General features: G+C 38.8%; 1 protein-coding gene across 12 annotated transcripts in view; it reads right to left on the bottom strand.

The window, feature by feature from the left end:
- Positions 1–27,788, bottom strand: part of dgkza (diacylglycerol kinase, zeta a) — a 150,949-nt gene that overhangs the window by 32,121 nt on the left and 91,040 nt on the right. For 6 of the 12 annotated variants that reach the window (XM_053229555.1, XM_053229558.1, XM_053229556.1 and 3 more), the window contains 21 exons: positions 23,768–23,845; positions 23,619–23,690; positions 19,288–19,344; positions 18,894–18,968; positions 17,419–17,487; positions 16,556–16,627; positions 16,341–16,457; positions 15,557–15,628; positions 15,362–15,457; positions 14,975–15,057; positions 14,804–14,864; positions 13,610–13,723; positions 11,092–11,232; positions 10,788–10,866; positions 10,563–10,618; positions 9,720–9,782; positions 8,646–8,719; positions 8,430–8,541; positions 7,650–7,849; positions 7,048–7,148; positions 1,559–1,638 (listed from right to left, as the gene is read on the bottom strand). In XM_053229555.1, the coding sequence (XP_053085530.1) occupies positions 1,559–1,638; positions 7,048–7,148; positions 7,650–7,849; positions 8,430–8,541; positions 8,646–8,719; positions 9,720–9,782; positions 10,563–10,618; positions 10,788–10,866; positions 11,092–11,232; positions 13,610–13,723; positions 14,804–14,864; positions 14,975–15,057; positions 15,362–15,457; positions 15,557–15,628; positions 16,341–16,457; positions 16,556–16,627; positions 17,419–17,487; positions 18,894–18,968; positions 19,288–19,344; positions 23,619–23,690; positions 23,768–23,845 (1,872 nt within the window). The remainder of the gene's footprint in view (positions 1–1,558; positions 1,639–7,047; positions 7,149–7,649; positions 7,850–8,429; positions 8,542–8,645; positions 8,720–9,719; positions 9,783–10,562; positions 10,619–10,787; positions 10,867–11,091; positions 11,233–13,609; positions 13,724–14,803; positions 14,865–14,974; positions 15,058–15,361; positions 15,458–15,556; positions 15,629–16,340; positions 16,458–16,555; positions 16,628–17,418; positions 17,488–18,893; positions 18,969–19,287; positions 19,345–23,618; positions 23,691–23,767; positions 23,846–27,788) is intronic. The other 6 variants (XM_053229557.1, XM_053229559.1, XM_053229560.1 and 3 more) reach the window with 3 other exon arrangements.

Below are 27,788 nucleotides of genomic sequence, written 5' to 3'. Positions count from 1 at the left end.
TTCAATTTTATTTGAATTTATATCAATATAATACCAATACCAATCTGCCAATCAAATTACTTTGATTAGTGTGAAGACGTATGGTATTTACTGTCTATATTCTATCAAGATTCAATTAATATAGTCACCCTTATGATTTATTAACTAATAAAAACACTGCTGAATTCTCAAAACCAATTGTTCAGAAGGTGTTGATTAATTTTCTATAATGGCAGCTCTAAAAATAGTTTTATATTAGTGCCCTCATTCTCAGCCACAATGCACTACTTAATAATATGTCCTATCGTGATTATTTAATATATGCCAATCATTATTATTAAAATTTTTTCCAAGCTTCTGTCCAAAAGACGATACCCTGAGACTTTACAAGATTTTATTTATTTATTTATTATTATTTTTTTTTTTACAAAGAGACGTAAACATATTAACTGCTATTTTTGGATTTTGAAACCACCATTTCTTTCCAGTCTTTGTTTTCACTATCTTAAGAAACAAGACTTCAGAAGACTGCTGGCCTGCAGTTCACTGATTGGACATTGCTGAATAGTCCGGTCCATCTGGCACCTGGCTATTTTTTTTTTCAATGAGGAGACGCTTGTGGGTAAAATTAACAGCCAGGCTTAGTGCAGCATGCAGTAACTATGGAAGCACAGGAGGCGAGTCAGAATACCACTGGGGAAAAAAGGTTTAAGGTTCTAGCTATATTTTCAACTCTCCTTTACTGATGAATTGCTGCTCTAACTTTTAGGTGTACACTGCTACTTGCTGTAGGCGTCTTAAGAGACTCCCAAGCATGTGGGTTTCAGCATTGAGGTGTCTATTACTTAATCAGTTATTAAACAAAAATACCTATCCTAGTCCAGTTAAAACTAAAAATTAGTAAATAAATAAATAAATAAAATAAAATAAAATGAAAAACTATTTTAAAATGAATTACTAACTAAAATTGTTTAGTTTACTTTATTCTGATCAGTTGTCTTGCATGTAATAGTGCAGGAGGAAGGCAGGCGTGAAATGAAATATTTCCTCATTTACAGATTTACTCTAAAGGCTCACACACTGAACTTTGGAGCACAGACTTACAAACCTTCCAATTATTATTCCCTTAAAAGTACATCTTAGTATAATTAGTAGATCAATGTGATAGTCATGTGATTCACACTTGGGAATGAGAATAACATTTCTAGGCAAAATACAGTAAAACTAGCTAGTGCATCATCCTTGTCTCTTTGCTTGAGCCTCTCTCTCACTTCCAGTTTTTTTTTTATCATACACAACAATTCTTTCTTATATCCTTCTTCAATCTCCAGCTGTATCTCCCTCATCTTACTGTCTTTTTTGCATTGTCTCTATGTCCGTCTTTCTCTTTCTCCATCTTCATCCTCCCTCTAATTCCTTATCCACTTCAGTATTTCCTCTCTCGTAATTTACTTCTTTTCTCTCTCTCTCTCTTCTCTACTCAATTCTCTTCAAGATTCCCAATAACTCCCTCCATCCTGCTCTTCCTCTCTCCTTCCCAGCACACCTTCCTTCCCCCCTTATCACTCTGTCTCTTTACCTCTTGCAGTTTCTCAATCTGTACTCGACAAGTTTCCAGGTCACTGTCTCCAGGGATGACGATGAGCCCCAATGGGATTGCTGAGAGATGGATAGAGAGAGCAACAAGAGAAAAAAAGGAAAAAACAAAGAGAATCATTCCATCGCTTGCTTGATAAATGGTCTGTGGGCATTTTTCCAACACATGTCCCAAGTAAACCAGTGTAAAAAAGACAAGAGCTCAACCAGGGATGGACAAATCACACATTTATTAGCTAACCCACTGGACGAGTGGAAGCCCCAGTGTGCTGTCCTGTCTCGTGTTTTGGTTGCCTGGAATCTGACTAGACTAAAAAGCGGTTTATTAACGCAATGTAATAACATATGGTGTGCTAGTTAGCTAGTTAAGGGCATTAATACAGACTAAGGAAAATGAATCAGGATATGATTATAAATCTACCGTTTCTCAAAAGTGCAAGTCACATTTTGGCTATGAGCTGCCGTGTCATGTCCTTGTATTTCACATAAAAGATATGCGTCTGGCTGGAGACATTATTTTCTCTTGATATGTTTAACAGCACAGATAACTGTGTGTGTTTGGTGCTAGTAGAAGAGTTACTGTGTATGACAGTTTTACTCTGCACATTATTTTAATTCGGTTTGTTCCTGATTCACAAAAGAACTATGCATGCTAATTAACCCCCCTAGTAAAAAAAAAAAAGTCGTATTTTTGCAGCATCTAGGTGTTTCGCACCACCTGAAGCACATTACATTTAAACATGCACACCAAATGAAAACTTTTGGTGTGTGAAAAACAATAAAAAGCAGTTTTTCTTTTCTTCCCTGAAAACACACCCTAGTTACTTAAGTGATTTAATTTCCATTAAAAGTTAATCACAAATCTGCTGAGAAAATTAAAGGGACTACATGTAGGATTAAAGAAATAACAAGGCCTCCTCATCCAGAGCCCGTTATTGCTGTTGATAATATCAAAGCAATTCCTCTGAGCAAAGGTTTGTGAGCTCATGACATTTATTAATGCATTTTTGTGATAGATAGGCTGAAAATTTAGATCACTTCGAGGAGGCCAATTCAGAGAAAGCAAGCTAAGCCAGGAGAAAGCACTTATATTGTTACCAAGCAGTTTATAAAGGTTTGTTTTCTCATCACAACCAGGAAATAGCATACGAATCAATAGATATTGCATTTTTGATTAATGGAAACAATTTTGCTTTTCACAGAACCCATTATTATATCCTGCTCGCTCGAAACTAATGCACTGCTCGATTTGGACTTCATCAGGGAGACATTTCTAAAAGGAGATTCCTAATGGAAAATACCTGAGATTGGCCAGAACGCAACAGCTGCCTGAACTCAAACCGGCTCTGGCCTTTTAGACATTCAGAGCAGATGAAGCAGAAGCCAGATGCCACATTGTGTTTTGAGAAAAAAAAAAAAAAAAGCTTGAATACATCAGAACCAGGAAGTGAAACAGCTCTGCTTCTACAGGTATAATTAACATGAACAGTATTCTTCCATCTTTAGAAATAATTTAAAGATCAGCAGACTTCCTTAACCTGTCTAAGACTGTATCATTTACAGTTTCCTGCTTCTGACTAGTTCGAAGTTTGTAGCACTCTGAAGTACTATCACATATGTTCAGCTTGGCTCTCTGTTGTTGGAACCTGCTTCCCTGGAGTTGCACTTGTTTCAGGGGAACCTTTGAGTGCACTGTTCTGAAAAGAGCATGAATGCTTAATTTGGTACAAAAATCCATAATCTGTCCTTTATACTTTTTAGAATTCTTCTCCCTTGTTTTTGCACATGGTACAACAAGCTGTTAAGGCTCCATTTTGGGAAAACTGCCATATGGTAAACAGTTCTCACTTATTTTTGGGTGACAATTGGATTTTTGGGACCAGATGTATTGTTATACCTTGGTCTCTCCATCTGAAAAGCTTTGTAATGTGTGAATCTCATTCTCGCTCAGGTGTGTTATGTTGTACACCACTATATCAGCACTTTATTAGTAACAAATGCACTATAGTGTGAGCAGTACAATGATTCTGGGATTCTGAAACAGTGCAGTGTGCACTAGGCTGTAAGACACACTTTTATCACTGCAAGCCCTTTTCTTGGATTGGATTATATCTGTCTCACTGGTTAAGTCACTCTGAATTAAAGCTCCAGTCAAATAGGTAAATGTAAGTGGAACAGCAAAGTTTAACTGGGTTTACTTCTGTTGTCATGGTGGAAGAAGTTGTTCATGATGTGCCTGTAAGAGGTTCCCTAATTTAGCCATGTCTTTAGTGATTTGTGAGCTATTATATTAATATGTGCAATGATAAGATTGCTTTTAGAGAACTGCAAGTCTCCCAATCAGAGAGAGAACAGAGAGATGGAGAGCTCTTTACTGAGGAATGTTCGGTTGCTTAGCAACATCAGAACAGGCATGCTCTAATTTAATTCAGGCTTGTTCTTTTTTCCTCTCTCTCAATCCTTCTTTCTCTCCGTCTCTGTCTCTGTCTCCCTTCCACATTTTCCATCTCTTTCTTCAATCCCTCTTCCCTCTCTCTCTCTGCCAGCTTGTTTCCAGGGTTGTGTAAGCTCTTTAGAGGTGTGAAGAGTGTGTGACAGCACCAGAGACAAGAGCCAGATGTGTTTTATGTTCATTACCAATGGAAGCCAGAACAGAGAGCAGCTCAGAGCCGTGGCTGACATGGATATTATCTTTATGATCCATACACATAGCACAATGCTGTGCCGTGCTGGATTTGGTGTAGTTTTGTAGCCTTTTGAAAGTCAACGTTAGCCTGATGTCTGAAAAGCAGCTTGTGTATGTGTGTGTATGTGTGCGTGTGTGGGTGTACACATGAAAAGGGTTGACGCTGTTATGTCCTGACATCTAGTGTTGGAAAAAAGAAAAGTGAAGAAGTATTCATTAAATTGGTATAATTTCAGATTTGCTGATTCTACAGCGCACTGAGTACTGAGGTGTACTGTGTACTGTGAGCTGCCAGTTTATTAGATATACATGTCTAATAATTACACTCACCGGCCACAACTAATATAGTGGTATACTATCTGGCTCTATAGTTAATGACTGTAGTCCATACTTTTCTGCATCTTTTCTTTCTACCCAACTGCATGACAAGGTAGAGACTACAGTTTACAGACACTGGTTTCTTCTATCCAATACTCTCCGTTGTCCCGTCTTTTCAGCATGCACTCTTCTGAGTATTTACTGTCACTGTCATCTGTATTTATTGTGTTGTGTAGTTATTGTCTTGTGCAGTTACTGTCCTGAGTATTTATTGCATATTTTTGCACTCATCCCACACCCTCACCCATTTGTCTTCATGTAGTCCCATGTACCATGCTTCTGCATTATTATGTGTTGCATCATGGTCCTAACCACATTTCATGTACCTCCACTAACCTACCCCCTCCTCTATCCTACCCATCAGTGTAAAAGGTGCACCACAGAGCCACCGCTGACCAGATATTACTTGGGTGCTGGACCATTCTCACCACAACATTAACACACATGTTAATGCTGGTTCATGCTTTCATTCTGAATATGAGTCACTATAAGATCAGAAAACTTTCTCCAAACCAGAAATGGCTGAGGGGGCCATCCTCCTCCACAACGATTGGCCAGTGTATATACACCCTGTTTGTTTGATAGATAGCCTGCAAATAACTAAGAACATTCAACAGTTCTGAAAAAAAAAAACCTGAACCTTCCAGGCTTTCATTTTGAGAATTCTTAAAAGCGCTAACTAAGCATAAACTAAGCTTTAGTGCTTTAGTTTAATCCTAGTTGGAAAAAATAACTTCCAGTAAACAGCTTTGCTGTGGTCAGAAAATGACCACTGATGATGGACTAGAGGGCTATTAAAGCAATGTGTACATGGAAAAATACATGGATGAATCCATATGTGACAAAGTGGACTGTCAAAAGGTGACAAAAGGTCTTTGCATGAAACAAATGTATTTTATTTGTTTAACAGATTTGGTTTGCCACGGGTGTCCATCATCTGAAAAAATGCATGCTTTTCGCAGTAAAAGAATAATAATTGGGTATTACAAATTGTGAAGATGGAGAGCAATGATTCCAAAGACAGTTTGTATCTATTTCAGTGTTAGAAAGTCACAGGATTTCAACTCAGTCATGAGCTTTTTACTGTTGGCAGTCAGTAATCAGCTGGAAGTACTAATATGCAATGCAACATTTTCAAGCTGCCATAGAGAAGTGTGCATTTGTTTAGAATTCATTGTAGTGTTGATTTTATGGTCATCAATTACACAGCTTGTGTATAATAGCCTAATAAAGTGTACACAGTGCTTAAAAATCCCAGTAGAGTTGCTGAATTTGCGATGCAAAACCCACTACCAGTGATGGCTCATCAACAGGGCCTCACTGCCCCATTTAGCTCCATAGAGTAATTACTGCACCCAGTGGTCAGAAATGAACTGCAAAAAGTGCTAACAGAGGCCTACTGGGGCAAGAATCATACTGCCCCACGCGAACGCTCTATGATCGTTTTCACTGGAAAAGGAGCATCAGATAGGACAGTTAATTGCATGGTTGCCAATTGGCCTAGTTTAAAAAGCAGTTGCTAAGGTCAGAATTCAATCTAATTAATTTCGGCAAACAAAGGTATCGGTGAAGACAATGTGTCAGAACCATTTCTACTGTAAGATTTATTGCAAGTATTGGGAGAGGGAAAGTGGGATTGTGGAGTGGATAGTGTCCTTACATCAGAAATTTGTGTGCTCCACGATGACTTTTTTTGTCTCCCTTTCCCAATGCCTAAATTTTTTGGGCTAGTTTCACACCTTTTATGTGGTTTTTGAGATGTAGTTGGACTGAAAACTTTATTGAAATCTTGCAAATCTGGTTAATGATATTAGCGTGTTCGTCTTGCACGCTGACGACACACCTGCTGTATCGAACACAGTTGAACAAAGGTATGTCTAAAACCGCTCAAACTGACCTGCTAGACTGTACGCTGGATAACTGTATGTTGTCGACTATCAACTGTCTATTATCGGGTTACAACTGTCTAGTTTTGCCTCAACTGTCTATTATGGGCTATAGCATAAATCAATTAGGACAGCCTCTCAAATCAATTTTGTCATGATTAATGTCCCGTCCCACCAAAGTCTACAGTTATGAGCCACTGCTTCCCACTACCATGTCATCACCATGTCAGTGCCAGTGCTGTAAAAAAAAAATGGTCCTCTACCCAAATAATATCTGGTAAGTGGTGGTCCAATGTGGGAGCACATACTATGTGCATAGTTCCACTAATGGACAAGGTAGGTAGGGGGGCATATGCAGATGGGCTGTAGGCAGTAAATGCACCTATGAAGTCCATCAGTGGTATATGATATTATAAAATAAGCTGTGGAACCTAAAATAACAAAACACCCCACCAAAAATGTAGCAAATGTGGTGAGTGTGTGTGTACAAAGGTGTGTGTAGGTGTGTGCGTTTGCACTTACAAGCTTCTTTAAGTTTCTCTTTGTGGTAATGAAGATCTTCATAGTCACGCATGCTGATACGGTTCACTCGGATCCGTAACCTTTCTGGGATCGGCTGCTGACTGTAAGAGACAGAAAGAGTCAATGCCTGATAACGGACACACAAACACTTGATTGCTGATTAATGCAAACAAATAATTCAGGGTAACATAAGCATACACACAGTAAAACACATCTGAGACTGATTGTGCTCAGCTTTTCCCTGATTTTTCTCTATATTATGTGTGTGTTGTCTATGATAATCACATGGTCAGCACTACAGAACGGTGGAGTCATACCCTGACCACATGATCATTAATGTGAGATTATTAGCCTCCATTTCCAGTATTCTCTTCTCAGTGGTAAATTACAACACATTAAGGGGTAAGCTGTGGATACCACACTAATCACAGAAGCACTTGTATATGACATTTACAAAACCACAAAGAAAAAGAGAGCAATCATAATTTCCTTCAGCCAGGCTTGCCATTTATTATGATGGAAATATGAGGAAATGGATCTAATGTGCCAACAAACACAGAGCAGACTGCGAGTGTGTGTGAGTGTGTGTTTGTGTAGCTCACTCATTAAGCAGTGGTATAGAGGTCCTCCTCTTGGTTTTTTGCACCATGTTGGCCTGGTTTCTGAGTGAGATGTGGATGGTGGAAGGGGCCAGCTTGCACGGCTCTCCATCCACCTGCATGGGGATTGACTTATAGGTGGTGAGAGTCACTTCACGACACTGATTAAGCCTCTCACCGTGACCTCCGACCTGTAGCGTTGCCTACAACGACAGCAAGAACAAGAAAATATTTTTAATAACGTTCTTCCCATCTCATTAGAAGTTAATTGGAATCAACAAATCATTTCAGTTTCAACAGGATTCACTTCGGTTTATCTCCATTACATTCCATAAACTGGAGTAGTTATGTTTTTTATGTACTTTTTCTGTTTCAATTTGATCATATACTACAATACAGTATAGTTAGTATTAAACAAACAAACATACTCCGAATCCCCTTCCTTACATCTAAAGCAATGCCCCAAAAACACATGCATGTGTGCTGCCTAGACTAGAATGCCTGTCAGGGGGAAATCTTTCTGATTTCTGATCATATTCAACAAATGCCTCCTTGTCCTGATTGGTTGCAGGTTCACGTCACAGAGAATGGACTTTCTCCTTCGAATATTACAAAAAGTGTTAAAACAAAAAAAAAAAGTGTCTTTAAACTTTATATTGGACATGCTATTGCACTTGAGATACTATTACTTGGATGAATTTTTGATTTGCCAAATGAAGTCATGCTGCTTTGCTTTGCTGATTTGATGTGAGTGTTTCGTTTTGAAGTGAATCTTGAAAGTACCAGTGATGTCATGGTGAAGCCGATGACCTCGATGCAACCATCGTCGTGGCGCTGAGGCTCGAAGTCGTGATGCTCACTTGGGTTCCCCCATGGCGTCGTGCCAGCACAGTATCTACACACAGGTACACACACACACACACACACGAGACTCTGTATACCGAAAGACAGGAAAGAGAGAGAGAGAGAGAGAGAAACGGAGGAATAAGGGCTTCTTACCTGGGTATATTGAGGAAGACCAAACACTGCAACTTCAGCTCCTGGACCTTAGACGTTAAATCTACACCGTCACACTGTCGGCGAAAACAGAGAATAAGTCATCACGAGGTTTATGATCTGATGTGATATGTGTGGCAGCTTGGGAAAACCTGTCCCATGGTAACATTTTCTACAACGTATAGTTCTGAAAACTACAGGCTTTCCTGAACGGAGCTATTTTGCTTCTTTATGTGTATCTCAAACACAAGTAAAGGTATAACGTTTAAAAATCTGATTATAAAAGTGAAAATGGAGAAAACTGCGTTTAAAGATTTCATTCGTTCCGTAGTACAGGAAAATCACAGATATTCTAATTACAAACTGAACTATCAGGCATATGTTCTTTTGCTGTGACGTATAGATATCCAAAAATGTGATCCAAGCCCAACATTCACTGTGTGCGGAAATCATACTTAGCTAGCAAGGTTTTGGGTATCGTTAGACAGAATGAATGACTGATGAATGACTGATTTTACCACTGTGCTTGTTAAACTGGCTCTGTACCCAACATGGGCTATGCAGGCAGACAGCCAAGACGAGATGAATTAAATAAATATTTTCCACTTTGGTTTTGTGTAATATATTTATTTATTTATTTTTTTAAATTGAGGTATCAAAGTATGTTACAGGCAGAAAACCAAATTTTAGCACAAAACTGATTTTTTTTTTTTTGTCTTTTTTTGTATATTAGCCAGAGTTCAGACACAACCTCAATCTGAGCTTACTCAGACTTCCACACATTTCTTTAAATGTGTGACCTGTGAACAGCATTTTTAGTATAGTAATCTCTCCACACATAGTCCTGCATTACTGTCTTTGTGATGTATTTCCACTGATTTCTCTGTTATAGTAACTAAATCTTGTTGTGTCTAATCTTACAGCCAACAGAAACCTTTCAGCTCTTTTTCTTCATTGGCTCCAGCTAAATGTGCCCACGAGGTCAAAATTCTGATGCATTCCCATGATTGGGCTATTTAATCTTCACAAGAAGATAAACAGTGTTCTCAGATATGAGAATACAGCTTGTTCACTCACCACCACTTTAATGTGTTTGGCCAAATCTTTTGAGCTCCCCATGAGGAAGTCTGAGAAGGCCGTCTGAAAAACAGCAGTATAAATCACCATCAGCATTAACCCTTATCATGAGCGCCATTGCAATTACTATAATAACAAGAGTCACACTATCTGCTAACCTGCTTTCAATTTTCAAGTGTCCTCAAAATTCATATTAATTATTTGTCTTAATGTTGTATGCTGCAAATCTGCACTGCTAACAGTAATGCTGTTGCAAGGAATAAGGAATAAAACACAACAGGGCGTGATGCTGTAGGAAAATAATCAACAACGGGCTGGTGTGAGCCATACAGACACAAAGTGGTTACTGTTTTTCCATAACATCACATTTTGTTCATCTCATACCACAGCAGTTTACCATTTTTTTAATTAAAGAATGAAAAGCCATACTTTTATCCTTATCGTACTTTTTGACATTAAATATTGTGGAACATCTGCAAATCAAGTTCGTTTCTGTTATCACTTTCATTGTAACAGCTATAAACTATTGCTCAATTGCTGCTTGTCACAGAAGAGCAGAAGTCCTGAAGCCTCCTAGTCACTGGCATTATGCCAAAGCTGTGCTGCTGCAGAATAGTACTCAACAATCAGATTCCCGAACTCAACAGAGCTGGGGTATAATATGAGCAGAATACAACCATATTATATCATGCGATATCTGGCACTGCTCGACATGTGTTTGCTCACACTCATTGCTGCTGATGGCATTCCAGTGGCCGTGCTGAAAAGATGTATGACTAAAAGCCCACTAATGCAATGTGGTTTTGTGTGGGATATAAGGAGATCTTCCCTTGTCTCACTCACCCCAGCATAGAACATCTTGTTTCTGAAGCGACTGTTGAATTTTTCTGGGTTTGCCTCTGGGAAAAGTAACAAAGGACAGTGTTTCAATTAGTCAGTGTTTCAAAAGGACAGTGCCAGTCAAACAGACAGTGCCACCCACAGACACACACAGACACACACACAGACACACATATACATACATTAAGCCCATTCATTTTTAAGTTAGATTGATAATATTCCACAAACCTCGCGACTCATGAAACTCCAGAGTTACATGAGCATCAAAGCCCAGGCTGAAATAGTTATTAAAAACATCTAGGGGAAGCTGTGAAATAAACAAATAAAACAATATTTAAATGTATTCAGTGATAAGCCATATACACAACTGTACATACACACAGACTGAAACTTACATAAATATAGCTAAATAAATAAATAAATAAATAAATAAATGTTAAATATTTAAAATATTCATTTTATTTTTTTTTAAATATTTGTTTAAATATTTAAAAATAAACGGTGCATGTGTGAGGAGGTGGGAGGGGCCTACCTTGTCCGTCACCTGTTCATCTTTCTCCTCTGGTCCCGCCTCTGTGTTTGGCTCCACAAGCAGATTCCAGCGGTCAAGCTGCACAATGTTCCCATCCTCCACATGAGAGAGGATCTTACACACTGGTTCATCTGTGTAACCCTTTTTAAATATAGGATACACACACACACACACATACATATACACATTTCAGTCACTTTTTGTTTAAATTTTATTACATGTAATAAAACTTGTCCCCTGAGGTAAACTGAGTAGAGGCATAAGAGCTTAAAACTTCAGCAGACTTAAAAACAAAGAATTCACAAGAACTTCTAGCCAGACATCTAAATTGATTTTAAGGTTTAAAGCTGCTGTTAACTTCTGGAAATGGCTCTCTGTACATTTCACAGAGTGTAGCCAATATCTAAGAGGGAAGACATTATGCAAATAAAAATGGAAATGTGTTCTCAGAGCAGAAATGATCATGATGGATTTAGTTAGGTGACCATTTATTTCTGCTCTGAGAATACATTTCAATACACAAAACTCATATGCGTGGAAATTATACTAGTAAGAATAAATTATAAACTTGTCTCTTATTTGTTAGTTACAGTGCCTTGCAGTATTTACCCCCTTTGAACTTTCCAGATATTGCAGTGTTACAGCCTGGAACTTAAATGGACTTAATTGGTACTTTTAACCATTTGATTTAAACAATGGCTAACATTTCAAAGTGCAATTTATTTATTTTTTATTGACAAAAGTTAATTACCAAAAAAAGCAGACAATTTTGGTTGCATAAGTATTCACACCCAGGGGGCAGTACTTGTTTAAACCACCTCTGCCTGCAGTTACAGCTGGGATATGTCTCTATGAGCTTTGCACATCTGAATCCTGATACTTTTTGCCATTCTTCCTTTCTCAGGGTCTGTCACATCAGATGAAGACCACTGGTAAACAGCAATTTTCAAGTATTGCCACAGATTCTCATTTGGATTGAGGTCTGGGCTTTGACTGGACCATTCTAAAACTTTCAGGTTCTTGGTTTTAAACCACTCCAGCGTAGCGCTGGCAGAATCCACTCCAATCCAATCTCAAGTCTCCTGCAGACTGGAAAATGTTTTCTTCTAGATTTGCCCTGAATTTGACTCTATCCATCTTGTTCTCAACCCTGACCAGTTTCCAAGTCCCAGCTGATGAAAAGCAACCCCACAACATGATGCTACCACCACCATGCTTCATGGGTGCTTCATGCTTCCATGGGTGGTGCTTCAGGGTTATGTGCAGTGTTGTTTTTCTGCCAAAAGCAGCACGTTGTGCCAAAAAGAAAATATAAAATCAGACCAAACACCCAAAGAACTTATTTCCCACATAATAACTGAGTTTTTAACAGCCACTGTCACTTTTTCATAAAGGCCAGCTTTATGGAGTGGTTGTCCTATGGTTACGGTTGCCCTGTCACTGGTCACTGACTTTTGTTGTACAGCATCCTCTAGGTAAAGTCATGGTTGTGTTCTTTCCATTTTTACAGTGGATTTAATGGTGCTCTGCTGTATGTTCTAAGTTTGGGATTTTTTTTTTTTTATAACCAAACTTTGTGCTGAACTTGCTTTGATTGCTCCTTGGTCTTCATGATGCTGCTTCATGATGATGCAATGGGGTGAATACTTATGCAATCACAAATTTTATATTTGTGAATAATTTTGGAAACTGTTTTAAATGTTTCCCACCACTTCAGTATCATGGGCTATTCTGGTAGATCCATGACATAAAATTCCCATTAAGTTCATTTCAGATCCAGGTTCTACAATATGTCGAAAAGTCTTTATTCTTAAGTATGGCACTATACAAAAAGGGACAAGGCTTCTAAAGAACACACAGAAACCTTATACAGATATTTAATATGGTTTGGATAATATTAATATTTTAAAAACCTATAAATAATGAGAAAAAAATAGTCAAGTGCAAAGTCTGCACAAAATGAAAAGGAAAAAGAAATGTATAGTAACATGATATTTAGTTTATAAGGTATTACATATTTTATCATCAGAAGCAAGAAAACGGGCAAATAGTTTATGTAAACTATAAGATAGTAATGATGAAAAATGTCATCAGTTCAAAAGATTGCACCTCTCTTTCTGAATGGAATATAAATATTCTCTAATAATTTGTTTGACCAGCATTTGTCTTTATCCCTGCCTCCAGCCTCTTGTGTATCCTCCATGGAGATTTTCAGTCCTCTAATCTGTAATTTTTTTTTTTGCCACACCAGATCCAGACACCCCCTTCCTCCCCAAAGATCTGTTGCTGTTCCAGACATCATGCACTGCCTTCTTCAAATCATGTTCACAAACCGCCAAGTCATGATAAATGAATTCTTAAACTATTTTTCTGTTCAATATTCCTCATGGTTTTGATTGTTCCCATGACATGCCTAAACACACATTTCATTTTAAACATTTGTTACTCTACACTGGTAGATACACTTCTGCGTTCGTCTTGTGGAAGAGTTTGAAAAAGGCACAGCGGGCTCACTCACCCCACCCCAGTTGAGGGTTCTGGCAAGGTCATTTCCAGTCCCCAGAGGTAGTACAGCTACAGCAGGCTGGGGGTTCAGCTGCAGCTGATCCAGAGTGGACAAGATCCAACCAACCTAGAATCGCACCAGAGGAAAAAACACACACAATCTGAGTGATTTATTATATAATCATTTAAATGCTTATAAATGCATGCTTTAATGCTCTTAACTCTTCTACAACTGTACACTGTAATGATTAACAGTCACACTATCTGCTCATTAGGGATGTAAATCTGCATCTGAGCATCTGTAGTGCTGCTTCGTTATGATGACTATTGTCATAGAAAAAAACACCGAATTGAAACTCTGTGGACATTTTGTAAGAGGAATGCACATTTCTTAAAGATTAAAAAAAGATGTGTGTAGCACATCTGGGCTGGGGTTAAGTGGGCATCTGTAACAGGTGTGTTTTGTGGGAGGAAATCAGGTACATGTGTGCCACATCGGCCATCCTTCTGGCCAAGGAGAAATTCAGCTGCAACAAAACATAGATCAATGACTAACCTCCAAAACTGCAATGATAAAAGTGTGTGTGGATGTATGTACATTGTTTTTAGATTTTTCTGTATGAAATGAAAATGTGATTATGCTGTTCTACTAATCATCTGCAAGGACAAGATCTTGGCAAGACGTTCAAGGAGTCAGGTATGTAATCATTTGCAAGATGTATCTAGAGGCAATATAAATTCAAACTCCAAAATGAAAACTCGTTTCCCCTGGGAGAGTGGGGAGGTTTTTAAACTCCTTAATTTTTCCCATGATTCTGTGTGCTTATGAAACCCTCTAGGGGATAAATGTGGATAAATGTCAGTGTGTGAAATATGGGGATATTTTGGAGGCTCATCCAAGTTTAATCCATAATCTTAATTACTCAGCAAAACCGGGACACATGCATGAAAACTCAAACAGAGTTTTTAATGTGATTCGGGACCGTGGATTGTGAGATTTAGGGCCTTCTTTGCATCACCATAGCTCAAATGCCATAACTAAAATTATAGCGTTGATGCACATTAGCGTAGCAGATTTAAACAGCATTTGGCTCTAGTATCCGCACTAAAAGAGGGTCCTGATTAGCAGTAATGTTGGCACAAGTTTGGACTAAATTGCGTTTTAAGAAACAAAGAAAGGAAAAATGCAAGATGCATGCACCCTTACCGTGCCATCGCCACCACATGCCAGAATACGCAGGTTGTGAACTTTTCGGTACATCTCCAACCTAAAAGACCGACAGATACACACCCCACACACACACACACACACACACGTTTAGACATACCTTGTGTTTTTAATATGAACAGAGTGTTTATGGGTATGTTAATGACTCACCCTTCTTTAGGTCCGCCTTGGCTCAGGTCAAAGACTTGCCGAGGATTTAAATACCACATAAATGACTGGATTATTTTGGCCCCCTGAAAGACAAATGGTTTTTGAATCCTGTAACTCTGCTTCTGTTTCATTAGTGCCAAGAACTCTCACGCTGAGATTTAAAAACTATGGACCTGGCTTTCATGATTTAGAATGTGTATCTGGCTAGAAGGGCATCAAAATTCCAAGGAACCTAAGTTCACACACGAAAGCACCACATGAAATCTGTTTTTAATATAAATAATTCTGAAAGGAATAAAGCTTGATTTAATGATTGCTGCTGTTAAGCTCAGTAATTCATTCTCTCTGATTTCATTTGATTTAATGATTTGTGTGTATATGTCTGACCTGGTTTCCTCCACTCTTTGGGTTAACAAACACCAGCAGTGGTTTCATCAGCTGCGAAGGAATGGGCCTCACAATGAACGGCTTCCATCGAGACTCCTATTAGCAGAGTTTAGGGAAAATGTTTAAATATAGGAAAAGGCAGCTTGTGTTTACAAAATAAAATTGTTTAAAAAAAAAAAAACAAAAAGGTCCTACCTCTGCTCCCTTCTTGCTAGATTTGCGTTTGAATGATGTTCGTTTCTTCTTTTTGCTCGACTTTAGTGAGGACTGCAGGAAGAAGACAGAAGAAACCTTTATTGCCGTTACACATGTACATACATGTGTACAGTAGGATGAAATACTTTTCTTCACAAATCCTAGTTTTGAAGGCAGCTGAGGTCAGAGAGCTGGGTCAGCTGTGGTACACCACCCCTGAAGCACAGAGGGTTAAAGGTCTTGCTCAGACATCCCAATGGTGACAGCTTGGATCTGGATCTGAACTCTCAACCTTCCAAACAAGAGTCCAGAGTCTAACCCACTGCTCGTCTGCCAGGAGCACACAGATCTCTTTGCTGGATGAATGTACACTTACAAACATGTTCTAAGTGTGCATGTAGGTATACATACATAAAGTCTACAAACATAATAAGCATATGAAGAGTAGAACTGCACCTAACCTCAGGATTATGTTACACGTTATATTAATGCAGGCTGTGTTCATGCGAGAATATCTGTGGGAGCGAGTGGGATTGGTTAAACTTTCAGCTGGAGCATGCAGGTTTGGTCAAATGTCTGCAGGACTCTTGATGTATGTGTGTGTGTTGTCCTTTGTGGTGTAATGCTTCCCTATACACATACTGTAGAATAAATGACTGAGCCAACCCCTGGACCAAGTATGATCTTCCAACCACTTTGAAAAACATCGCTTTTTCAAAATGCCAGGATTAATACAGTAAGTGCTGGTAAGAGTGCTTGTACTTGTGCTTGTGTGCTTGTGTACCTGAGGTCTGCGGACACGTATAATCCACGTAGGAGGTACTATAACAGCTGCATGAGCTCCTAAAGAACACGGCTCTTCTATCTGCTGCAGCATGAAGCATGTCACCTTGTTGTGATACTGCAAAACAATAATACATTACACACTTAATAAAAGATATTTGGTAGAGATGATTGTTACACACACAGTTATGTACACACTCATACACACATACTTACAGCTTGTTTGCACCAAGAGCAACTAATGGCCACAATCTCTTTACTGTGGAAGGCAAACTTCTGCTGAAATCCCTATAAACAGACATAAAAAGAGAATAATAGGTAGAAAAAAAAATTCATAAAATCAATACTTTGAATCATTAATTGTATATGTATGGTGGTCTGGGAAAATCAGATATCGCTGGGGGTTTTTCTGTCTGTAACATATTTTCACACCTCATCTTTAAGAAACCACAAATATATTTCACCAAAACTATTTGTTTACTTTTTAATCTTGCCTAAACTTGCTTTCTGCAAAGATCATGTTATGTAAGGAGCCAGTTTAACAAACGCTGTTGTAAAAACACTCAGACTCCCTAAAGATGACTAAACCCATGCTAGTTAAGTGTAAATTCCTCACACAGTGAATATCAGGCTTTGATCAAGTTGTTGGATGGCTATGTGCCATAGTCAAATAGACATGGGACTAATTAATTCAGTTGGTGATAAGATACCGGCTGCCAAAATGTCTGTGATGCTCCTGAGCTGCAGTAGGAATGACATCTTTAAACGTTATTTTTCCCTTTTCTTCACTTCTGGAGGAACCAGACTTTATAATTCTATAATTGTAGTTGATGTTGAGATAGATTTTTCACAAAATTCAGGAAAGCCTGTAGTTTTCAGAACTGTATAGAGTAGAAAATGTCAAAATTTGACCAACTGAAGGGTTTTCACAGGATGCCAGATATCCTAAAGCTTACTTATATAAAGTAAAATATTTTTCATATAAGTATACATAAGTGGGCTCATATCTGGTTTGTTCAAAACAGCTGAAGACACACACACACACACACACACACACACACACACACACACACACACACCTTTCCACACTGCTTGCACTTCCCCTCTTGTCGCCGTCGATGGACCCAGTGATGTCGCACTATAGTAGGCTGTCATGGAAACAGCAGAGGTCATTATTACAGATCTCATTATTATGAATTAGTAATGGATAATTATAGATAGACTGGCCTGGAGAACAAATTACCATTTCCTGATTAAAATCTTAATTATCAAGTAGGAAATGGAGAGGCTTTTGACTTATATCTGGCTTGAAGTAGCTAATTCCAAGAAAAGCTGGCAAAAGAAGTTCTAACATAAAGGTAATTGATTCTACATACTAAAATCTACAGATGGATGACAAATTAAATGAAAAAACCAACATCAAATAACAAGTGTGTTAGTAAATTGGTGGGCCACCACAAGCCGCCATACTCTGTGCACTGAAGGGTTGAACACCTCCTACATGATATTCCCTCACAGTTGGCGTTTTGATGATGGTAGAGACAGGTGTCCAACACGTCTACCAAAAATCTCACGTAGGTGTTCAGCTGGGTTGAGATCTTTTTTATTGGAAGGCTATAGCATATGAGTTACATAATTTTTTTTCCAAATCAAACTATTCAGTGAGCCCTCGTGACCTGTGGATGAGGTGATAAGTCAGAAGAACTTTGTTTGGGGTCCCGAGTCGTGTATCAGAAAAGTGTTGGCCCTATGGTATGGAGATCGATACAAAAAAGCCAGGTTTACCATGTCTCAGAGGAAGCGTGTTAGCTTTTGCCCTCGCCTGTTGGCAGCTGCTGTATGATAGGAGAGAGCTGGCTGGTGGGTGGAAATTGGCAAATGATTAAATTAGGGAGAAAAATTGGGTAAAAAAAAAATAAATACTGTGTATTGATTGCAGTGACACTTGTTGAGCCAAGCCATGCCAGCAAAAATAAATGTGCAACAACAGACCCACTGGTTTATTGTTCAATCTGTCACCCATCTGTAGGTCAGAAATGATGTGCATGAAACACTTCAAAACAAGAGCACTAGCTTACAGTGATGCTCGTGCATGTATAATCCTTTTCAGTGAGTTATGACTATCAAGAACTGATCATAATTCAGCACTTTTTATTCTGAAACACTGAGCTCATACTGGGGAAGTATAACAGAGAGAAAGAAACAGAATGTACATATGACATACACGTTAAAAAGAAGCTGGTGATTGGATGATAGAAGAAGGATGGAGAGATCTGGCAGATGGAGGTATAATCGGAACAGTCTATAAGGTCAGGAGTGTGTAAGCAAATGCAAGCACAAATCCTTGTAAAGAGCTGAAGGGTCTACCTAAGCTAGTGTAGTGGAATAAGATGTCCTTATAGACTTTGAACGCTTTTGTGCACAATATCTAAACATGCACAAAACTATATGTGTGTAGGAGATAGCCTCTGTATGTATATGTCCTTATAAAGTTGCTAATCTGTGTGTGTGTGTGTGTGTGTGTGTGTAATACCTGTGTGATAGGCATACATACACTGTGTTTAGCAGCAGCACGCCTGATTCGTTCCAAAGCGGCCTGACCTTTTAGAGCTCTGCGACGCCGTGCGGGCTAATCCACGCAAGGCATGATGGGAATCAGAAGGACAAAGGGCACATGTTGCAAGAGGATGATGGGAAGCAGGAGAAGAATGGGACGGGGAAATTAGGAAGGAAATTAAAGAATAGGAAAGAAAAAAAGGTAAGGAGATAGAAGGACATGAAGTATTTTTGAAGCCAAGAGCTTCATTTTAACAGCAACCACAATGTACAAATAAGAATCTGGCTGTTTGTATGAAACTCAGAACACTCAATGGAAAAAGGAAAGATAAGGAAAATCAAGCAAGAAGAATGGGAAAAAAAGTCACAGCAAAGTCCAGTAGTACACTTACTTCCCGAATGTTCCGAGAGCCTGATTCCCTGAATGATGGTTTACACCTGAAGTTGATCTACAACAGACAAAGTATATTAAAATTATTAAAATTTCATATCAATGCACAGAGATGATCCTGAATCTTCCAAGGAAACCTTATAATTGACCAACCAACCAGCTGAATAATACTGATTTTTGATAACATGAACAAAAAAAAAATTAATAAAAAGCTGTTTTCATAAGAAAATTGTTTTTCTTTACAAATGAATATTTTTAATGCCTGAGAAAAAAATCTTCAGATATTCCAGTGTTCTGATCTTGAACTAATCCTGATCGTGACTAATCATACATGAAGAAATACATACAGAAATACATAAGTAATCAAAGCAGTTTACACGGTTTACATTTCTGATCTTTACGTTTGTTAGTAAACTGTGATTATATTAAAGATTATACCTCTCTATAATCAAAGCTCAATTTCACCTTTATATTATCCACACCTCTAAAAACAAGCCCCGTGTTATTCATCATGCAAATCCACTGATTAGCTGCAAGACCACCAGTAAGCACTTTAAAGCGATCAGATAACTCAGACCACGCTGACGGACAGGAGCGACCACCCTTGCAGAGGTGCAGTGAGAAGGAAAACAGAGAGTGTTCAGCAGGACATAAACTGAGACATATCGACCATCACCCTACTGTGCCTTTACTGCTGCATTGGCATTTGATTTTATCCCTCAGTAATAATTTCAGCACTATTGCATTCAGTTAACAACTTTCAGCAGGAAATCTCCCAGCATGCCTCTCAAGCCCATTAACTAACTTGGACTGAATTCCATTTACTTTGAGTGATAATGGCACTGAAATTTACTGGATTTCCACTTTAAAGCATTTTCAATACTGATAATTTTTTTCATTGCTATTGTACAGAGACCCTGAGTGAGAAAAATTCACTTTTTTATTGCGCAAAAATGAATAATAAAAATTATTATGGAAAAAAAATTATTATCTTTAGACTCAGTAAACCAAAAAATATTTTAAACAAAAAATGTTCAACAAACTTGCTCAAGGAAATATGTGTGGCAGCCTGGGAAAACCCTTCACATGGTGACATTTTCACATTTTCTACTATATATATACATATATATACATATATATATATATATATATACACAGTCAGGTCCATAAATATTGGGACAGTGACACAGTTTTGGTAATTTTGCCTCTGTACACCACCACACTGGATTTGAAATGAAGCAGTCAAGATGTGACTGAAGCGTAGACTTTCAGCTTTAATTCATTAATTCAATTTAACAAAAATATTGCATTAACCGTTTAGGAATTACAGCCATTTTTTACAGAGTTCCTCCATTTTCACAGGCTCAAAAGTAATGGGACAATTGACTGATGAGCGGTTTCATGGCCAGCTGTGGCCTGTTTCCTCCTTATATCATGATAAATTAATGAGATAAAAGGCCTGGAGCTGATTCCAAGTGTTGAATTTGCATTTGGTAGCTGTTCATGGGAACTCTCAATATGCCATCCAAAGAGGTGCCAATGCAAGTGAAGGAGGCCATCATTAGGCTGAAAAACCAAAACAGACCTATCAGAGAGATAGCAGAAACTTTAGGAGGGCCAAATCAACAATTTGGTACATTCTTAAAAAGAAGGAATGCACTGGCGAGCTCAGCAACACCAAAAGGCCTGGGAGACCACAGAAAACAACTAAAGTGGATGATTGCAGAATTCTTTTCTTATTGAAGAACAACCCCTTCACAACATCTAGCCAAGCCAGGAACACTCTGGAGGAGGTAGGCCTATCATTGTCAAAGTCTACAATCAAGAGCCACCTTCATGAATGTAAATACAGACGGTTTACCTCAAGACGCAAACCGCTGGTAACACTCAAGAACACAAAGGCCAGATTAGACTTTGCTAAAAAACCTCTAAAAAAAGCCTGACCAGTTCTGATGCAAGATTAACTTGTACCAGAATGATAGGAAGAGAAAAGTATGGAGAAGGAAAGGAAGGGCTCATGATCCAAAGCATACCACATCATCCGTCAAACATGTGGAGGCAGTGTTATGGCATGGGCATGTTTGGCTGCCAATGGAACTGGGTCACTGGGGTTTATTGATAATGTGACTGTTGATAGAAGTAGCAGGATGAATTCTGAAGTGTACAGAGCTATACTTTCTGCTCAGATTCAGTCAAATGCTGCAAAACTGATAGGACAGCGCTTCACAGTAGAGATGGATAACAACCCAAAACACACTGTGAAAGCAGCCCAAGAGCCTGGAAATTAAATGTTCTTAAATGGCCGAGTCAGTCACCTGACCTCAACCCAACTGAGCTGCTTTTCACTTACTGAAGACAAATCTGAAGGCAGAATGACCCACAAACAAGCAGCAACTGAAGATGGCTGCAGTAAAGACCTGGCAAATCATCTCAAGGGAGGAAACTCAGCATTTGGTGATGTCCATGGGGTCCAGACTTCAGGTAGTCATTGACGGCAAAGGATTTACCTCCAAGTAATAAAAATAATCCTAATATTTATGATTATATTAGTTTGTCCCATTACTTTTGAGCCTGTGAAAATGGAGGAACTCTGTAAAAAAATGGCTGTAATTCCTAAACGGTTAATGCAATATTTTTGTTAAACCCCTTGAATTAAAGCTGAAAGTCTACGCTTCAGTCACATCTTGACTGCTCCATTTCAAATCCACTGTGGTGGTGTACAGAGGCAAAATTACCAAAACCGTGTCACTGTCCCAATATTTATGGACCTGACTGTATATAGTTCTAAACTGTAGATGTGAAAATCTAAATAGAGAGAAATTAACAATTAAATATTAGCTTTTTAATTCCACTGAAAGATGCCCCACCTGCCTGAACATTCATAACCTAAACTTTGTGGAAAAACATTACTGTCAAATAGTAAAGAACAGTGAGTTTACAATGGGAAATGATTATCACATGATTACTCTGATCAGGGGGGTCCAAAGTCTGGCCCTCAGACAGATGTTAACTGGCCCGCAGCTTCTCTCTTATGTATATGGTGGCCCGCTGGCCAACACATGGCAACTTTTCCTTTCAGCTGACAGCAGTAGAACACTGTGCTAACACAGTTAGCTACGATGCAAGAGCGTTTTGTTCTCTGACTCTGAAACTGCAAATTCATTTACAGAACGATAGTCATGGCTACAGACAAAGAGCATAAAGTTAACAGTCAGAAGGGGCGTAGAAAACTTTCTGTGAATGCTTGGAAGAGTCCTTAAATAAAGTGGATTTCCAACCATGTGTTAAAAATGACAATTTAATTTATGATTAGTTTGTCGAATTACTTTTGTTCCATAAAATAAGGGGGGGGCCACATATCAAAAGTGCTGTAATTCCTGCACCGTTCAACCGATTTGAATGTAAATACCCTCATGAACATCCTCATCATCGTCTCTTCACACCACTGATCTCTGTTCATTCTAACATCAATGCTGAAATAAGCACTAAATCATTCAGCCCATTTTGCTGGCTGAACTTCTTGTTACTAATGCCTTTTTATTAATCATTTAAACATTGTAAAACTTCGTGCAGAGCGTGTAAGCGCTCCTCCCTGATTTGATGATGATGTCACAGCGCACGATCAGATTACAAACGAAACTGATTAGGCTAATGCCCATTTCACTATGGTAAGTAGCTATTCAACAACTCGATCAAAGCAGGGCATTCACTGTGTGAGGAAGTAACACTTAGCTATGAAGGTTTTACAGATCGTTTAGGTGAACTGACTGCATTTATGACATGATCTTTGCAGGCAGACACCAAGGCAAGGTTAGATTCGCCTTTTGATTTAACATATTTATGATTTCTTACAGTAGATGTGATAAAGTACATCATTAGCAGAAAACTCAATTTCGGTCAAAACCAGGGTCTTCCTCTTTTTAGCTTTTTTCCAGAATTAAGCCACAGCGACGTGATGGATTTTCCCAGACTGACACATATTTTTAAACCAGTATTGAGAGTGGGTAGTTAAAGTATCCCTACAACCCCCTGTGCTGACTCAGCAGTTCCCCTGCACTAACCCCTGTGTTAGCTCATGTTTGTACAGAACTCTTTGGATCAGAGAGTCTCAGTTTCTGTTCAGACTGGAGGATGTGAGTGACTGATCTTTTAATCCCAGCCTGGGCTCGTAGGATTCTGGATGCTACTGGGGGAAAGCAGGAGCCACAGCCCTATAGGGTGTTATACAAAATCAGAGAGAGAGAGAGAGAGAGAGAGAGAGAGAGAGAGAGAGAGAGAGAGAGAGAAAAGCAAGGGAGGGTTGGTGGAGAGAGGGGTCTGTGGTGGTCTCACTCTGAAAGATGGATCTTTGTGTGGCAGCTCATCAAGCCACTCCCCCTGAAGCGAAGTCTTCCTGTGAGATAACTGAGGGCAGGGATATGATTGGTTGACTGAAGCAGTGATGTCATATACGCCCTAGTACCTAGCACTACAACACTCACCTTTTCCAGCTGCTCTATACAGATGGTGTGAACGACAATCTTGCACGCAGCACATTTCTTTCGAGCAACAGATTTTTGCTATGGAAAGAAACAGACATAAGAAATAGATCAAAAATAAAGACATAAATAAATAGTTAAACATTGTATTTTGTGATAAAAGACAGGAAAAGTCAGTGACAGAGCTATTACAAATCTGAAGTTGACATTGTTACACTGAAAAATATAGTTCACTGTCAAAACACTGCTGCTCTTTTAAAGTAAAGGTAGTACAGGTAAATTCTTAACAGAGAAGTGCATCTAGTCTGAGATACTGCAGAATCCATCAAAAAAAGTCGCATGAGCCACCAAACTTTGGTGTCACCAAAATTTATCACAAAGAAATTTTTAAACTTTTACTAAGAGCCAAAGAGTGCCAAGTCTTCTTACATGTAGGAGTAAATGCCATTAAACTTTGACATCTAGAGATTTAAAACACCTTGGGGGTCTCAGTTAAGAGAACATCATCAAGAGGAAGGATTTCTGGACCTCATTCTACCTTCAGAGAAGGTAATGAATCTTTTAGCAGATGTTTCTCTGTGAATACTTGGTGCTCAAAAAAGAATTGGTTTTATTAATAACTGGGAACTGTTTTGGGCTGCGGTTTTAGCTGAGCTGGAATGACTGTCTTAAACAATTGACTGGCGCGTAGAGGGATTCTGTTAGATAAAGAGCGGGTTACCTGTACCTGTAACCTGCCTCGTACTAAACCCTCTGCACATTCTACCACTGAGCCTTTAAACTCCAATCATAAATCCCCTCCTATGAAATTTTAAGCATTTCCTCCAAGGAAACACAAATGTGCTTAAAATGCACATGGCATAATTTAAAAACTAGTACCCCCTCAACGAACCTTGTTATACTGTAAATACTAAGAAGGAATTTGCTGTACTACACACAAAGTCAGTAAATTACAAATCATTTTTGATTCAAGATCTTATTAAAGATCACAAGCTTGATTTTGTGCTTTTAACTGAAACCTGGCCGAGTGACAGTGATTCAGCGACATTACTAATGTGTTGCGCTCAGTATTACGGGTGAAACGGCAGTGCTCTTAGGGGCTATTTACAGACCTCCCAAGTGTAGGGACCTCTTAGAAAAATGTGCTGAATGCTGTCAGGTCTATCAGCGATCATAAGATTATCATCACAGGTGATTTTAACCTGCATATTGATGACCCCTCAAATAGTAATGGCATGCAGTTTAGTAAAATCTAGGAGAATTTGATAATTAATTTGATTTTAAGCAACATATTGACAGGTCTACTCTCAAACTCACATCTGGTCATTACTAAATGCTTAGACATAAAAGTGATTTTCAAATTAGCCTCCAAATTAAGAATGAAATAAAATATGTTAAAATATGTCTTAATTATGTACACCACACACATCATCACCTCTGTAGTGATCTGGTTTATGTCCTGAATTCAAAACTTAGAGGAAACCTTTATACTGCCGCACAAACCAAATGGAAGAAAAAAAATCAACTACTTATAATTCAGCTTAGATAAATGCACAAATATGCCAGCTGAACAGAAACTGCCATAAATTTGAGCAGTGATGGAGCAAAACCAAACAGCAAGTACTCTACGACTCCCCAAAACTCTTTTGTTCTACTGTATATAACACTTTTAATGGTTTAGCACCTGTGTTCCTCACTGCATATCTTTCTAATTAACTTAAGATCTGAAGTCTGCAAAGGTCAGCCTTCTAGAAACCCCCTCTGTTAAAGAGCAAAAAGGTGGAGAGGCCTGCTTTTGTTATTACACTTCAAAACTGTAGAAGTCAGAATCGAATTACTTTTACTATTTGTTTGCACTCTGACCTACATGAATATATATGTATAAAAAGTGCTCTAAATGTATAAAAAGTGCTCTAAAATAAAGCAATAAAGAAACATTGTATGACAAACTGAATCAGGTTGCTGTTGGTCAAATGGGATTAAAAGACCTTTCCTTGCTTCATTAAAAATTTACAAATAAATGAACTGAATAGGTAAAGACTGGAGTGAGTGTTAAGTGTGCAATTTTAAACTCAGCCACCAGAGGGCAGTGTGTTACTTCTGATTCTGAGGCCCATATGGAATTAAAAAAAAAAAACTTTTGTGATTTTTACTTTGGAAATCAGAATGCAACCAGACTGCCTTTATTTTATATATATATATCTATATATATCTATCTATATATATATATATATATATATATATATATATATATATATATATATATATATATATATATATATATATATATATATATATATGTACACACACACACACACACACACACTGCGCAAAACAAATAAGGGAACACTTAATCATTAAATTGTAACCCCAAGTCAGTTAAACTTCAGGGTTATCAATCTGTCCAGTTAGGAAGCATAAGTGAGTGTGAATCAGTTTCACCCGCTTTGGTGCAAATGAAAGTGACAACAGGTGCATTGGAGAGGTAACAGCAAGACAACCCCCGAACAGGGAAAGATTTTGCAGGTGGTGGTCACAGACAGTTGCTCTCTCCTTATCCTTCCTGACTGACCTGTCTCTATTTTTGTGTTTTGTTAGGGTCCATGTCACTATTTGTAGCATGAGGCAGTACCTGCAACCCAATCAGATTGCACAGGTAGTCCAGCTCCTCCAGGATGGCACATCCATACGTGCCGTCACAAGGAGGTTTGGTGTGTCTCCCAGCACAGTTTCAAGAGCGCGGAGGAGATACCGGGAGACGGGCCTTTTTGCAAGGAGGAACAGGAGGCCTACTGACAGAGCCCTACAAAATGACCTCCAGCAGGCTACTGGTGTGCATGTTTCTGACCAAACTGTCAGAAACAGACTTCATGAGGGTGGCATGAGGGCCCGATGTCTGTGCTTGCAGCCCAGCACCGTGCAGCTCGATTGGCATTTGCCAGAGAACATCAGAATTGGCGTGTCCACCACTGGTGCTCGTTCTCTTCACAGATGAGAGCAGGTTCACATTGAGCAGATGTGACATACGTGAAAGAGTATAGAGATGCCGTGAGGAACATTATGCTGCCTGCAACATCATCCAGCATGACCGGTCTGGCGGTGGGTCAGTGATAGTCTGGGGAGGAATATCCTTGGATATACTCCACGCGCTAGCCAACGGAACCCTTACTGCTGTTAGGTACCGGGATGAAATCCTCAGAGCCATTGCCAGACCTTACGCTGGTGCAGTGGGCCCTGGGTTCTTCCTTGCGCATGACAACGCCCGGCCTTATGTAGCCAGTGTGTGTAGGCAGTTTCTGGATGACCAAGGCATTGATGCCACTGAGTGGCCGTCACATTCCTCAGAACTGAAATCAATTGAGAATCTCTGGGACATTATGTAAAGGAGCATTTGAACCCGCCAAGTAGCACCACAGACTGTCCAGGAGCTCACTGATGCCCTGATCCAGGTCTGGAAGGAGATCCCTAGGACACCATCTGCCATCTCATCAGGAGCATGACCAGACGCTGTCGGGGGTGCATACAGGCACGTTGGGGCCATACACACTACTGACTTACATTACAAGTTGCCGTGATGAAATTCATGTAAGTTGGATCAGCCTGTAATTTCAATTTTTTACTTTGATTTTCAGAGTGATTTTGAATCCAGCCCTCAGTGTGCTGATGACTTTGACTTCCATTGACCATTGTGACATCATTTTGTTCTCAACAAATTACACTATGTATAAAAGTGAAGATTTTCAACTTGAATATTTCATTCACTTGTAAAATGAAACTTGTAAAATCCTAATTCACAAAACATTTAAGCCTGTAAATTAAAACATTCACAAATGTATGAAATATTGCAGTTGCATGTTAATGTCTATTTTAAACTTCAGGAAACGAAATATACACAGAGGTGTGAATTACTGTGTATAGATGGAAGTCTAAATCAGACACCTTCCTTTTTGAGATGACTCACACTATAGAGATCAAGATAAGGTTAACAACATTAATTAACAAGCATGCTATAAACATAACGTCC

The sequence above is a fragment of the Pangasianodon hypophthalmus genome, chromosome 25 (genome assembly GCF_027358585.1).
Source record: "Pangasianodon hypophthalmus isolate fPanHyp1 chromosome 25, fPanHyp1.pri, whole genome shotgun sequence".
Lineage (NCBI taxonomy): Eukaryota > Metazoa > Chordata > Actinopteri > Siluriformes > Pangasiidae > Pangasianodon > Pangasianodon hypophthalmus.
Note: the sequence above shows the minus strand (reverse complement) of the source record. Positions and strands in the feature narration are given on the sequence as shown.